This window comes from Nothobranchius furzeri, chromosome 14 (assembly GCF_043380555.1).
Source record: "Nothobranchius furzeri strain GRZ-AD chromosome 14, NfurGRZ-RIMD1, whole genome shotgun sequence".
Taxonomy (NCBI): domain Eukaryota; kingdom Metazoa; phylum Chordata; class Actinopteri; order Cyprinodontiformes; family Nothobranchiidae; genus Nothobranchius; species Nothobranchius furzeri.
The window spans coordinates 35,923,917-35,938,993 of NC_091754.1; the positions used below are offsets into that span (position 1 = coordinate 35,923,917).

General features: G+C 43.4%; 1 protein-coding gene across 1 annotated transcript in view; it reads left to right on the top strand.

Annotated features, from left to right (window-relative positions):
- kcnh3 (potassium voltage-gated channel, subfamily H (eag-related), member 3) overlaps positions 1-15,077 on the top strand; it is a 202,614-nt gene that overhangs the window by 179,467 nt on the left and 8,070 nt on the right. The window contains exon 11 of the mRNA XM_054746568.2: positions 11,347-11,561. Coding sequence (XP_054602543.1) covers positions 11,347-11,561 — 215 coding nt within the window. The remainder of the gene's footprint in view (positions 1-11,346; positions 11,562-15,077) is intronic.

Consider the following 15,077-nt stretch of genomic DNA (forward strand, 5'->3'; position numbering starts at 1 on the left):
TAGCTTCTTTCTGGATAACTGTCGTCAACATTTCCTGCAGGTTAGCTAAACACTCCGCCTGCACTCCGGACCGTTCTTCAGGACATTATAGGAAAGGGAATGATGTAGTGATGTGTCAGTCGCTAAAGACAGCTCTCGGAGCCGACTCCCTGTTGGATTAACCAGAGTGAGTGACACACACAACGCACCTGCGGACTCCTGAGCCGCTAAAAACGGCTAAATGTGCGCGTGCGGCGTGCTAAACACGTGCAGCTTGCTCCTGATTGCTGTGAGACCGGGTTGGGGGTGGGGGTGCAGCTGTGGTTGGGGCAATTATTACATTAACGGATGGACTTGTAAATAAATAGTTTATAAATAAGGTAGAAATAAGTTCCTCACGCTGATAAATAATAACTAATCTCTCTGAGGACACGGTGCTAGTGCACTCTCCTACAGCACCTTGACATGACTAAATAAATGCTATGCAACATTTAGTGAACATCAATTTGCATGTATTTGTTATAAATGCCACTGTATAATTCTTGCTGTCAGTATTTGCAAGATGTTGGTATTTGGGTCTGTACTGGTTAGACTTAAATGAGTTAAACCAAGGTCTATAGCCCTTGGGTCATAAACTATGAGCTATAAGTATATTGGTCTTTTTATACTGGAAATCAGGAGTTATTTTAGTGATCATCTTGTTTCTTGTTTATTTTTGCCCTGATTGTTCCCTGAGCAGTTTTATGACTGAATAAAAAAAAAATCTACATAAATTGAAAAATCGTCTTAAATAATCGAGATCTCAATTTCAGTCAAAATAATCATGATTATTGTTTTTGCCATAATCGAGCAGCCCTACTTTAGCATATCCGGTCACATAATGATGACGTCATATTCAGTGGTCGTTGTGCATCATTTCAGGCCTCGTGGTCAACTGTCTGAACCACTGAACAGAAGTGCCTGGCTTATTTTCTAAGTAAAATAAATACGTGCAATACGTTGTCAACATCAGTGAGTCTCTAAGTCTATTCTTTTTGTATGTTATGTTAAAATATGTGTAAATAGGTCGCTGATTAACACTTGCAATTTAGTGTTGTGATGGTTTTAAAAAAAATTCTGAAGGTAGTAAAAAAAAGTATTAAAAAGTAGTAAATTTTACTTAAGGATTGCTGTATATACCCTGGTTTTACATCTGGGATGTCTCAGTCGGCCTCTAAAGGAGCTGTCCATGGTCTCCACAATGGAAGACAGTGGGTGGGAGGGGTTTTCCAAGATGGAGCTCATCTTCCCCAGCATCCTCCTTTCACACGTCTCCTCAACTGAATCCAGCGGGCAGCTCAGAACCGAGCTAGCTTTGTTAACTTTCTTGTTCAGTCTCTTCCTGTCTAGGTCAGAGCTGCCTGCACCCCAACAGACCACAGCAAAGTGAATAACTGATAACAGAGTGATACAATGAATTTAGCAAATGGGACCTCAGACTCCTCAGGAGGTGGAGGCAGCTTTGGCCCTTCTTAAACAGAGCGTCTGTGTTGTTGGACCAGTTCAGTTTGCTGCTGAGGTGAACTCCCAGGTAGGTATCAACCACCTCAGTGTCTGCTCCCTGGATATTTACCGATGAGTGAGGAGGAGTGTTTTACTGGAGGTCAATCACCATTTCCTTTGTCTTACTGGTGTTCAAGTGAAGGTGGTTATGCTCACACCAGTCCACAAAGTCTCATTCCCCTCAGACACACAGCCGACAGTGGCGAGTTACTCTTTTATGCGTTCGTACTGTGTTTTTGTCTGTAATCCATTTTTCGTTCTTTTCTTACACAGTTTAGTAAAAGTTACCTTACCTTACGGATAAAAGGAAGTGACGCCACCATCACCTGAGGATGGCTAGAACTACTAGCTGAAACATGTAAGGTAAACAAATGACTTTTGCAAAACGGTGTAAGAAAAGAACAAAAAAATTGATTAGTGGCTGAGTTTTCTGAGAACTTCTGGAGGTGGCAGCTGCTGGTGTTGTAGGTGAAGTCCAAGGTGTAGAACAGGCGTGGGGAACCCTGGTCCTCGAGGGCCGGTATCCTGCATGTCTTTGCTGCAACACTTCTGATTCAGTGGTTGATTCAACTGTGCAGCTGCTCATCAGGCTCTGCAGAAACCTGTTAATCACCTCCTGATTGAAATCAGGTGTGTTGGAGCAGGGTTGAAACTAAGATATGCTGGATGGCGGCCCTCGATGGACCAGGGTTCCCGACCCCTGGTGTAGAAGATGAAAAGAAAGGGTGAGAAGAAGAATATTTGCATACATAGTCTGGATTGGACAGGAATTCGAGAAACGTGATTGGTAGCTAAGACTCGTGCTCTCATTGGTTCCACCCAAGTTCCTCCCACTGACGCTAGAATCGAGACAAAAAGATCCGTAACTGTAGATTTGGTTTGTACCTGTAGAATGAAATGTGTGTTTTGAGAGTTTTGATATCAAACTTGTACCTTGATTTTTTCAATTTGGAAGTCTGCTAGTTACAAAACGAAAGTTTCATGTTTCTGAATGAATGTTTGATGTTACAAAATGAGTAGTAAACGTACAAAATAAAAGTTTGATTTTACAAAATAAAAAATACATGTACAAAATACAATGTTCCTGTTACAAAACAAGAAATACAAGTACAAATTGAGAATTACAAGTTAGAAAACTAAAGTTACAAGTTACGAATCCAAAGTTACATGTGATGAAACATGTTTGAACTTACAAAACTTGGTACAAGTTACACTGAATATTGTCCCAATCCTAGCTCCATACAGTTTGCCTACATAGCCAACAGACCTGTAGATGATGCAATTAATCATGTCTTCCACTTCATCCTGCATCACCTGGACTCCCCAGGAACCCATGCAAGGATCCTGTTTGTAGATTTCAGCTTGGTGTTTAACACAATCTGCCCAGCTCTCCTTCAGGACAAACTGTCCCTGCTGAATGTCTCCGATCCCATCTGCCAGTGGATCACAGACGTCCTGACACATAGGAGACAGCACATGAGGCTGGGAAAGAATGTCTCAAACACCTGGACCAACAGCATCGGGACCCCCTTGCTTCCTTGTCCACCATCACCCATGAACTCAAGTTTGGAGATGTCCATCAGCTCCCTCATCAGGAAGGCCCATCAAAGGAAGTTCTTTCTGTGACAACTCTGAAGAAAAGTCTGCATGTCAGCCATGATGATGGTCCAGTTTTATACGGATATATCATCGATTCAATCCTCACCTCCTCCATCACTGTGTGGTATGCCAGAGTCACTGCCAGGGACAAGCAAAGACTGTAACATATGGTGCGCTTAGCGGTAAAGGTGATCAGATGTAACCTTCCATCAATACACAACCTGAATACGTCCAGGGTTCTGAGACGTGCAGGTCGGATAAGAGCTGACCCTCACCCCGGCCATGAACTGAATCATACCCTACCTTCAGGGAGGAGGTTCAAGTCATCATCACCATCTTTATTCATATAGCACTTTCCAACTGCCAGGAGGTGAACCAAAGTGCTGTACATGCATAAAAACGCTGTTTTTTATGCATGTACAGCATGGCAGACAAAAATGGACATAAAAACAAATAAAAGCAGGAGATAAGAGCAAAGAACTTCAGTAAGTTAAGTCCTTATAGACCTCTCGCCAGGGGTGGATTTAGGACTGAAGAAGATCTGGAGTTTCACACACACACACACACACACGTACACACACACGTGACACGCACTAGTCAACATCATATATATATATATATGTCTTGTACCACATAAATTTAAATCTGAAGCTACATATTAAGCATTTTCAGGGCAGAGTATTGTTCCTGTTAGTGTTTAGTGTGAGATGATAGTAAATATTCCCGTTCTTTCTCCAGCAACTTTACCTGATAGTAAGCTAACTTTAGGCAAACCAGCAGCACAACAAATATTTTCAAATAAGACTCACAAACCTGAGTCAACACCAGTCTCATCAAAGCTGGGGTTCTGTTGTGGTACTTTCTGTCTAAAAAATGTCCTTATGTCCATCTTCACTCATGCGTTTCAGGCAGAGAGTGCAGAAGAAGCCGGCTGCTGAAGGGCTTCTTCTTCAGTGGTGGAGGCTCAGGCAGGCTGTATACAAACTACTGCCAGCTGCTCCCTCTCTGTTGGACTTTGGTACTGCATGTTACTTCCACGTTTTAGATCCGGGGCTTTTCATAAAACATTCAAGGCTTGAGCCCAAGTAGCCGGGCCTAACGCCGCCCCTGCCTCTTGCCACAAAAACAGCTTCTTCCCCTCCGCTGTAAGACCCCTGAACAACTGCATAGGTCTGCACTAGTTAACTATCTTCCTATGCTGATTGTTTCTGATGTATCCTAAGCTATAAATTGCCTGACTTGCATGTACGTTTGCATCTTGCCACCGAAATAAATTGCTAGTAGATGAGTCTCTCACCTACATGGCAATAAACGTGATTCCGACACCAAAGCTGTTTCAGAGAAGCCCTCACCCTCTTGTTCCGCTCTGTCACATCATCTCACCCGCCAAACCCATTGAGCACTGTGATTGGCCCAACACAAACTGGTCAGGCCAATGGTAGACTTGCTGAGGCACCAATGGAGCACAGCTAGACCGACCTGCAAAGCAAAAGCATTTTGTTTCTGCTACAGTCGGTCTGGATTTCTAGGCTAGGATCTTGCATCTACGTAGAAAGATCTCCATAATATCTCATCAGGTCTTCTGTAAAGCTCTTCTTCTACAAAAATGTGTCTGCGCTCCTCCACAGAATGTCTGAAGCCGATTCTAAGTCTTTGGAGGACTGAAGCCTGTAGCAGAATCAAAAATTACAGTAGTTTGAGAACCATGACTCCTTAGCATGTGACACTGGTAACCAGATTTGATGGCTGCTAGTCCAGTCTACATTTAATCTGCTCTGTGATGTAACGCTTACTGCAGTCTTCCAATTTGTACTTAGATTAACCTGTGCTTTACCATCACACAGGAGCATAGCAGGTATAGAGGTGTTTGTTATTAATAGCATGAGACATAAGTGAAAACATTGACCTTTTACAAAGTTTACACCCCCCCCCCCCCACACACACACACACACACACACACACACACACACTGAACCAGGATTTGTAAGATAATTTGTAAGAATCCAAGAGAAGTCCTGGTTTTGTGACTGGTTATGAGTGATTGTCATTCCAAACTGGTTTTATTCAGATAAAGACTGAAATGCATGATAAAGTGGGAGTACATTTGCATTTTAAAAGATGGGGCCAAAACTAAAACAGTTGATTTTTACAAAGAGTCCGTCACTGGCACTCATAAAACATAACTGTCTCTAAAGCTTTTGCTCCCTGCCTTAATCTCTCCCATCTACACTAGAAAAGCTAGACAGATACACACAGTGAAATGTCAATTACAAGTGTGTGTCTGCCGCTCAGTTTAACGTTCTGTTGTTATGGGTAAAAGCTTTTCCTGATGCTGCTGTTGCCCCGGCTCTGCTACCACCCATCATCTCTGTGACTAAGACGACTCTAGGGGGAGTGGGAGACGAGACGGAGAGGCATAGGGAGCTGAAGAAGGGTGCTTCGGGCCAAGAAGCAGAGAGGACATGGGAGGTATCAAGGGTGGGGCTGATTGGTGTAACAACCATGAGGTGTTTGTGGAGGTGCTTCCTTCCCAAAAGGGAAAAGCAACACGAGTGAGGGCAAAGCAAATGACATCAGATGACAGAGATGGACAAAAAGGTCATTTGTTTAATATCATGGTCTTTATCACTATCGACTGGAGTGGCCACCCAGACCTATGCACAGTAAAAATGCACGTAAAGTGGCATTAAAGTGTTTGAACATGGTGTGGGTGGTGAAATATATCCATCGTACGAAAACCGGGGATTATGTGTAATGATGTTGGACTAATACCTGGCACCTCTTTTAATATCGTGGCCACTTGATGGCCCCGTGCTCAGACAAATCCTAAATCCGCCACTGCTGGGCGACGAACAGGTAAGCAGGTCTTCCTTATGGGAAGTCTGGCGGGCACGTCTTCCTCGTTGCTCACTGGCCCTGATGTGATTGGATGTAAGCATCCACCCCTTTAAGTCCCGGTCAGATGATGACAGCTTCAACACGCCATGCTGCTGAATTATAGTAGCACTGCATTGTCATGCGAGTAAGGGGAACAGCGTTGTAATACTGGTGAAAGTCTTATTACACATTACTGAAACACTAACTCCACCACTAACGCTGTTTATTTTTTAATTCCATTATTTCCATAAACTCACCTTCCGCTTGCCATACTCCCAGGCCTTATTCTCCCTCTCTCACCACCCATCTGTTTCTCCTCTCTTCACCCATGCCAGCCTGCAGCCCACCCCCACATGTATTCCTCTCCTGGCTCTTCCTTTCTCATCTCTTCCCTCAGCTTCCATCGTCTTCTCATTTTCCCTCTTTTAACCGCCTCCCTCCATCCCTCCTCTGTTCCCTTCCGCATCGTTTTTCACCAGCCCCCTCTTCCTTTTCTTTACTGTTCCATTGTGAAGCACCGAGCTGTCTTTGTCTGACTATTCTCCCCAAAACTGCTGAGGCTTTGTCAGTCAAAACACTTCCAAATTACAGTTTCCCGTTTTAGACTGACATAGTACCATTTTAATTTCTGACATCACAATCTGTGGACAATTGGAATCTTTCAGAACACTCAATAGAAACAGAATAATCATGCACGACAGAAGAATAGAAAGAGAATCCAAGCTGTATTATTTAGAATTATTCTTTTATATTTATTTCATAAATTTGTTTCTTCATTATCGCATAAAAAATGAATTTATAGAGATTATTGAGTGAAGAACCTCTCACACCAGTGGAGCCTGTTGCTGAATACCTGAGTTTGGAATGAGTGGAGGACCCAGGGAAGTGCGGTGGTTCTGAGGGTCCATAGGTTGCTTTTGGTCCAAAACGTGTTATTGGTGGAGGTTTGTAGAATGAGCCATAAGACATAATATTCCATAGTAAATATGAAATCAACCTTATGGACCTTTGGGTACTTTTAACCAGAATATTGGAACTTTTTATTGCAGGGATTATGTAACAACTTCGTATTAACTGAGAGACAACAGAAGAGAGAGTCGGGTTTTTGAAGTTTAAAGATTTATTACTAAACAAATTAAAACTAGGCTAACTTTAACACCAGCTCAGTGGCCTAGTGGTAGAGTGTCCACCCTGAGACTGGGAGATCAGGGTTCGATTCTTGTTCGGGTCATACCAAAGACTTTGAAAAAACAGGACCCAATGCCTCCCTGCTTGACACTCAGCATTAAGGGTTGGATTGGGGGGGTGAAACCACCAAATGGTTCCCGGGCGCGGCTGTGTCTGCAGCTCACCGCTCCCCCAGGGGATGGGTCAAATGCGGAGAACAAATTTTGCACACACATCAGTGTGTGTGACAACTAATGGGACTTTAACTTTAAATGTATGGTGTAACTAAGGTGAAATGAGACAGAGAATGGTATAGTGTGGAATGTTGTTCAGAACCAGCAAATCCAAAGAAGCGATTAGTTCTGGTGGGAATGAAGGTTATGTCTTGAGCTAAGCTTTGATTAGGAGATTCATAAACACATTTGACGCCATGTTGTCGCTCCACACATACCCTTAAAATGAGACCTCCGTACAGATCCAGAATGCCAGGTCCTCGAACCCCTCTTTCGGTACGGGGGGATTCCCGCCTGCGATTCATTTTCATGCTGGATGCTGTTGTGTAAACTTCTCTTTCCTCTCTGTAGCACGGAGCTGCCGCTCAGTAGGAACGGGAGAAGAGAGTGAGCTGTGTGTGTGTGTGTGTGTGTGTGTGTGTGTGTGTGTGTGTGTGTGTGTGTGTGTGTGTGTGTGTGTGTGTGTGTGTGTGTGTGTGTGTGTGTGTGAGTAGTTTTTGTTGTTTATTCTGTTTACAAAAAGCACAAATTGCTCATTGTTAATAATTATTGTTGAAAATGAATACCGTAAATCCTGTAATACCAGCCGGTATTCAATTAAAGGCCTGGCCGGTATTCAATTAAAGGCCTGGTCTCCAATTTTGGCCGGTGTCGGAGTCAGCGGAGGTAAATAATGGCCGGTCTCTTATTGTGGCCGGGTGGAATGTGGTGACAAGCAAGTATGGGCGTCCCAGCGGCAGGGTTATAATCCCCAAATCAACCAGCAGGAGACAGTAGAGGTTCACGCGGACCTTTATTGGGCTTTTTCTTCAACGCTTTGTAACGCTACAGACACGATCCTCTATCACGCTCCTACCACACAGAGTCACGGTGTCAGTTAACCATGCTAATTCAACCCCTCCACAGAACACACATCACCTTCCCTGTGGCTTACATAACACTCACACAACACGCAAATCAGCACATAGGAACTAGCAGAACGATAGGAAACACATATAACACAATACCCAGAATGCACCTGGCTTACAACCCCAGCCAGGTCATTACACTATCAAGTTCAAAGAGAACGTGCTGATTATGCTGCAGAACACTCTGGAGAGCAGCAGTAGGGGGTGTATGAACTAGTCAACTTCACTATACAGTAATCCCTCGCTACTTCGCGGTTCGTTCATCGCGGATTCGCTGCTTCGCGGATTTTTTCTTTGGAGCATTTTTCAGGGGGAATTCGCAGATTCGCGGTATTTTTCACTGATTCGCGGTATTTTTCTATGCGAAATATCAAGAAATTCTTGTTTTTTTCATCAATTTCATCATAAAATGCACTTTTTGTAATAAAACTAAAAAAAAACAAGTAAAAAAATTTTTTTCTTGAGTTTTACCCACAAAAAGAGAATGTGATCATACGATAATTCAATAGGGAGTGTGGTTTCACAGACGCGGAAGTGATAGCGTCGGTGAAACGCCGGCTGATCTAGGAAACCCCCGAGCGTTCGAGCGTCAACGAAGTGACACGGAAATGCCGGGCTTTCCAGAAGTAAGTAAGATAACTTACTATGATTGTTCGTTGGATTGATCGGTAGGTTGGAAACTCTGATCATGAATCTAAAGAAACGATGACTGAGTGGTGAGCTGGAAAGGCGACTTCCGTTTATAGCCGCGGTTTGTGACGTAGGTGCAACGTGGAGGGAATCCCCGCGAGGGGCATGCTGGGAGTCCCTACTTCGCGGATTTTCACCTATCGCGGCCAGGTCTGGAACGCATCTACCGCGATAAACGAGGGATTACTGTAGTGACTTGTTATGCCTGTCATCGACTAGTCGCTGTCACGTGATAATGACCGGCAAGATGCAGCCCTCGGAAAAGACAGCAGCCTGCTGTCAGCAGGTGACAAGCTCCTGCGCTCGGGGGGGGGGCAACGCGCTGTGCCAGACCGTGTACTGACACGCAATCGTTCATGTCGGTTCATTTCCTTTAATGTTTTCAGTCTTTTATTTGCGCCTGATGTGTATCGCTGCTGTGGAGCGGGGCACATCAACTTGTCCTCAGACGCACAGATCACTGATGCGCCCGGCAAGCAGGGAGCGCTCCGCTGTTTTCGCGGTCGGTAGATCTGCCTCCTGAGCACAGCCACAGTAACAAACAGGTGTCGCCACCTCAAAAACTAATTTAACACGCGATCGTTCATGTCAGTTCATTTCCTTTAATGTTTTCTGTCTTTTATTTGCGCCTGATGCGTTTCGCTGCTGTGGAGCGGGGCGCTGCGCGCATCACCTTGTCCTCCGACGTACTGATCACTTATACGGCCGCCAAACAGCGAGCGCTCCGCTGTTTTTGCGGTCGGTAGATCTTTTAGAACTGCAGTTCAAAGGTAACTCATGAGGTGAATATATATGAACCCAGGTAGCAGTTTCTCTTTAGGACTGAGAGGAGATGCAGGAAGATAATAAACAGGCAGGACAGAAAAATAGTCAAATAAAAACAAGTTAGTTTTGTACCTGGTGGTTGCAACAAACAGACACCATTGAAGGTAATCAGAAGTGAGGAACAGAAAATGAAATAATTATTTTAATGTTTAGAGCAGCAGGAACTCCGAGAGGCTGCAGGCGCATCAGTGAGTTTGCGGCTGCTGCGCAGGGGGAGGGGGGAGAGGACTGAAGCAGAAACTACCGTTGTTAAAAGAAATGTGTTTAACTTTGAAAATGTGGGCGCAATTTTAATTGTCAAAAACTCCAGCGAACCATTAGTTCATTTTGCTCAATTAGAAATAGAGGCCTGCCTCTAATACTGGCCCTCCTTCCAATAAAGGCCTGGAGCTTGGTGAGCTTGAGTCAAATAAAGGCCCGGGTCTGTATTAGAGGATTTACGGTATACAGACTTTGGTCAAAACTGTATGCCATAAGCGTGGCTGTGTGATGTAAAACGTGCTCCGAGAATAAAAAGGGCTGTGAAGTACGGCGTTGGGGGGTTTCTGCTGCATTTTTATGCGTTGGGAGTTAGGCCTGGTTTATGCTTCTGCATCAGCTCCATGAAAGAGGCGTTTTGCTCTCATACTTCTCCGTCCCCTGGGGAGTGTTGCAAGCGATTCCTGCCAGGGCAACAGAGGGCGTAGCTCATTTCTGGGGTGTCCTGTTATGTACCCCGGTTCTAAATGGTGCATTTACTATTGTGTTTATATTGTGTTTTTGTATTTAAGAGACTTTTTAACACAGACAAACTTGTCCCTAATCCTCCTCCACCAACTTTATGCAATCAGCACCTCTAAACCAACCTTTCCCATCATTTACATCCATGAATAATATGCTTGCTGCATATCTTTAATCTCCTTTACACTCCTGACCAATCAGCAAGCTTGCATTTTCAGTCTAGTTTGAAGGAAGTTTAGAAAAGTGAGCTCGACTCCATCCGTCAGTCCGAGGTTGTCGGCGAGCCCTTGCAACGATGGATAAGTGTGTTGCGTGTCTCTGAAACAACGCAGGCAGAGAAGCATAAATTAGGCTTTAAGGAACTTTCATTTTAAAGCAGCATCAAAGCTGCTTGTTTTCTTTTCCTCTTCAAAATTTCCCATTTTACAAGTGCTGGTTGAGTGACAAACATTTAGAACGAGTTACCCACAAATCCCGCTCAGTGACTCTACCAGGCCATCTCCAAGTACATATTCCAGCTCAGGTACTGTACTTGTTACTTGTAGCTCCCGACAAATAGAATATGGAGCTTTTGGGCTGGCCCAGTGAAATGGAGATGTGCAAATCTCGAAGGTCTGGTAAAATTACCCAGAAATTCTGATAGTGGAAACGGGCTTTTTGTCTTCGTACTGTCTGTATTTACAGCAGCTTTCTGAAGCACCCCTCTTCTTCAATGCAGTTGTCTTTAATGCCAGCCTCACTGAGGATAACCATGTTATGGTTGAAACCAGTTTTTCATAACTCTTTTTGCTGGTTCGCTCCCTCAGGTAAAGGAGACCTGATCGGCTCAGACTCGCTAACAAAGGAGCAGGTAATTAAGACCAACGCCAACGTGAAGGCCCTGACGTACTGTGACCTGCAATACATCAGCCTGAAAGGTCTCCGCGAGGTTCTCCGGCTCTACCCTGAGTATGCTCAGAAGTTTGTCAGTGAGATCCAACACGACCTCACGTACAATCTGCGAGAGGGCCACGGGGCTGACGTGAGTACACACAGGATGATGAGCAGCTACATTAACGGTTGTCACATAAAAAAAACATCTTTAACGCATCAGTTCTGTAAAAAATGAACATCTGCAGATGAGTAACACTTGTCAACTGGAAGGTCACATTTCCCACAACTGAAGAGACATCAGTGGTTTTACCTTCAAAAGCGGCAAAGCATTAATAAATGCTACATTTCATTCTGCATGCCTCATTTCTCCTCTGTAGAGATGGCTTTAGCTGATTTTAACTTGCAAATGCAAATGGTTTAAAATCATTTTAGTTAAGTAGTAAGTGAATTTTATTTATATAGCACTCATCACAGAAAGAGAATCACAAAGTGCTTCGCAGAGATCAACAAAACAAAACAAACCATAAAGTCGTAAAATCCAGATGATCTTAAAAACAGTTATCATAAAATAAATTAAAATCAGAAAACAAAGTCACAAAATTACTAAATGATCACAAATGTCTAAAACAAATGAACGTTAAAAAAGAAGAAAAACACAAAAGATTTAGGTCAATGCTGCGTAAGGATAAAGGAAAACCATTCAAAATGTGGCAAGGTGGAGAAACGAAGGCCCGGGCAGGATTCCATCCCCAGACTCCTGGGTGAGAGTCATGCACGCTAACCAGCCAGCCACAGGGACATCTCCTTGGCCAAGTAGCCAGGACGCATGATCAATCGGGTCACAGTGGCAGGACGCTCACACTGCTACACAAAGTCGGGGTGCAACAGTCTGGAAGGAGCGATCACCTCGACTTTTACATCTGGTCTTTGGAACTTCTAGAAGGTTCTGGTGTGTGGACCTGAGGGCTTGGGTTGGAGCATAAGGCTTTAACAGTTCAGTAATATAGGGAGGAGCTTGACCATGTAGAGCAGGTAAGCGCGCACGCTGCACAAACTCCGGCGCGCCGTCAGACTGAAGACAGAAATGAGCGCTGCCTCTTCCGTGATAAAATTTTTTAAGAGGTTTTATAACAACATTTTTCATTCCAGGTCAAATTAAGATATTACCTTCTATTTTGGGATGACGTATTAAAGTCGGGTCCACTCCAGCCAGTGACTCCGAACCTGACAACAACTCATGCTACTGCAGCATTTGTTGTTCCAGTCCGCGTGGCAGCGGATCGCAGATTCAGCCACACCATAAAACAGCAATAAGTTGGTCTGAGGCAAAAGTGAACCTCATGGCTATAGCTTTTCCATCTTTTCCCCTATAGACATTTGATTACGCACGAGTAGGTGGCCAGTTCAGGTTTACGCAGAGCAGAAGGAAGGAGAGAGCTCTGGTTAAACGTTCCTGCTTTAATAAAACCGTTAAATTGCATTGTTGATGTGCTACCTGGGCAATCTAAATATTTATTTAAAATTAAATCAAAGGCAATTGTAATGGTATCGAATGTTTATTAATTACTATTTAAAAAATGAAAGTGATGGGGGAAAGAGGTCGATCATATTTTTTTAACCCTGTCTGTTTAGCTTGACGTCTGATTTTATTTATATATATATATATATATATATATATATATATATATATATATATATATATACAAACATATATATATATATATACAAACATATATATATATATATATATATATATACATAGCCATGCCCTGATGTGGGGGCTGGGGGGTGCGTCGACATGGTCGGGACATAGAGGGGGGTGCGCGGCTAAATAAGTTTGGGCACCGCTGATGTAGAGCATTGAAATTTATAGTCAGGACTCTAACATGAACTCTAAAGTTAACGGGTAACCAGTGCAGAGACAGTAGAATAGGAGTGATGTGTGCTCTTCTGTTTGCTCCAGTTAGGAGCCTCGCTGCAGAGTTCTGGACCAACTGAAGGCGGTCAAGGGCTTTTTGTTAAAACATGTAAAAAGTGTGTTACAGTGATCTAGACGGGAGGAGATAAAGGCATGGAGAACCATTTCAAGTTTATGTTTTGACACCAACCTTCGCAGTTTGGAGATATTTCTTGAATGATAAAAACAATTTTGGACCACTGTTTTTGAGTGGCCTTCAAGAGACGTTGATTGGTCAAAAATACCCAAATTCCTTAAGTTTGTCTTGACAGCAGAAGATAAATGACCAAGTTTTAGACTAATCAGGGGAACCATGCTCTCAGGGGAACCATGCTCTCAGGGGCAACGATCAGACATTCAGTGTTTTCAGAGTTTAACTGAAGGAAGTTTTCTTCTAGCCACCTGGTGATCGCTTATAGACACTCTAGTCATTCAGACAGTTTATAGAACTCAGAATCCTTAAAGGAGCAGTACAGCTGAATATCATATGCATATAGGTGATTAGAGACATTATAAAAAGAATCAATTGCAGCGATAAATATAGATTTATCTCTATACGTATCAAATGTGGTGTAGATTTAGCTTGTTTTCGTCATTTATAATCTTATATTAATTAATCGGGGCACCACCAAGTCTTTGTTAGTGTTAACTTGGGACACTTGAATGGATATTCAGATTTGTTCAATGTAATCAGTCTCAAATTTAAAACCACAAATTAATCTGAAAGCCAGAATGTGCTGACTATTCTCGAGATCGCTAGAAATGATCAGACGTTATTTACGTTTTTGTGAGTTTATTACAAACATCAGTTAATACATTTGACAAAGGGATCAAACACATCTGATAGCTTCATCTATGGAATTGAGAAAAATGGTTACCCAGAGCTTTATAGCAGTGAAATGAAAGAACTGATCTGTAATAAAGTGGAAATTTGGTGAAACCCAGGATTATAGTAAAATGAGGTGTAATTTCTACAGGGGAAACAAGTGAAGTAAGTGTGTGTGTGTGTGTGTGTGTGTGTGTGTGTGTGCGTGCGTGCGTGCGTGCGTGCGTGCGTGCGTGTGTGTGTGTGTGTGTGAGCAAATTAGGATTCGTTGCGGCAGGAAAAGAAGGGTAAATCTTGAGAGCTAAACGTGAATTTGGGTCAAATAAAACAAGCCATAAAAATGGGATAATCTGAATTCACGAATCGGCTTGGCAGAAAAGTCAGCCAGATGAAAATGATTCACAGACCTGTTTTCCGTCGCCGAAAGGGTGACCTGAGGGGCTGAAGCAGCCGGTGTCCTTGCTTGAGTGAAGCCTTCTAGGGCTGTAGGACTTTTGGCACCCAGAGTAGGTTAACGACGTCTGTGGGGTGGAGGATGATGCATTCCTCTACCCAGGCTTGACTTTCGGTTCCTGCAGCTGCACCCAAAACGTAGGATTCAGAGTGCGGGTCCAGATTCAACAGCGAGGCCGGATCGAAACTGCTCTAAGTACGTTTTTCTCATAATGTGAAAACTCTGTAATATAAATTTCAGTGGGAGCACAGGCAGAATATCTTACCCTCCAGTCAGAACCTAAAAACAGCACCAGTTTATCAAAAATATCCTTTATTATCACAACCAACAATAAAACTCTACGGCCGAGTTCCTTCACGATAAAAGCAGCTGTTCAGCATAAGTAAAATCAAGCAAGCTGGCTCAGATGATGCAACCCCCTCCCCGG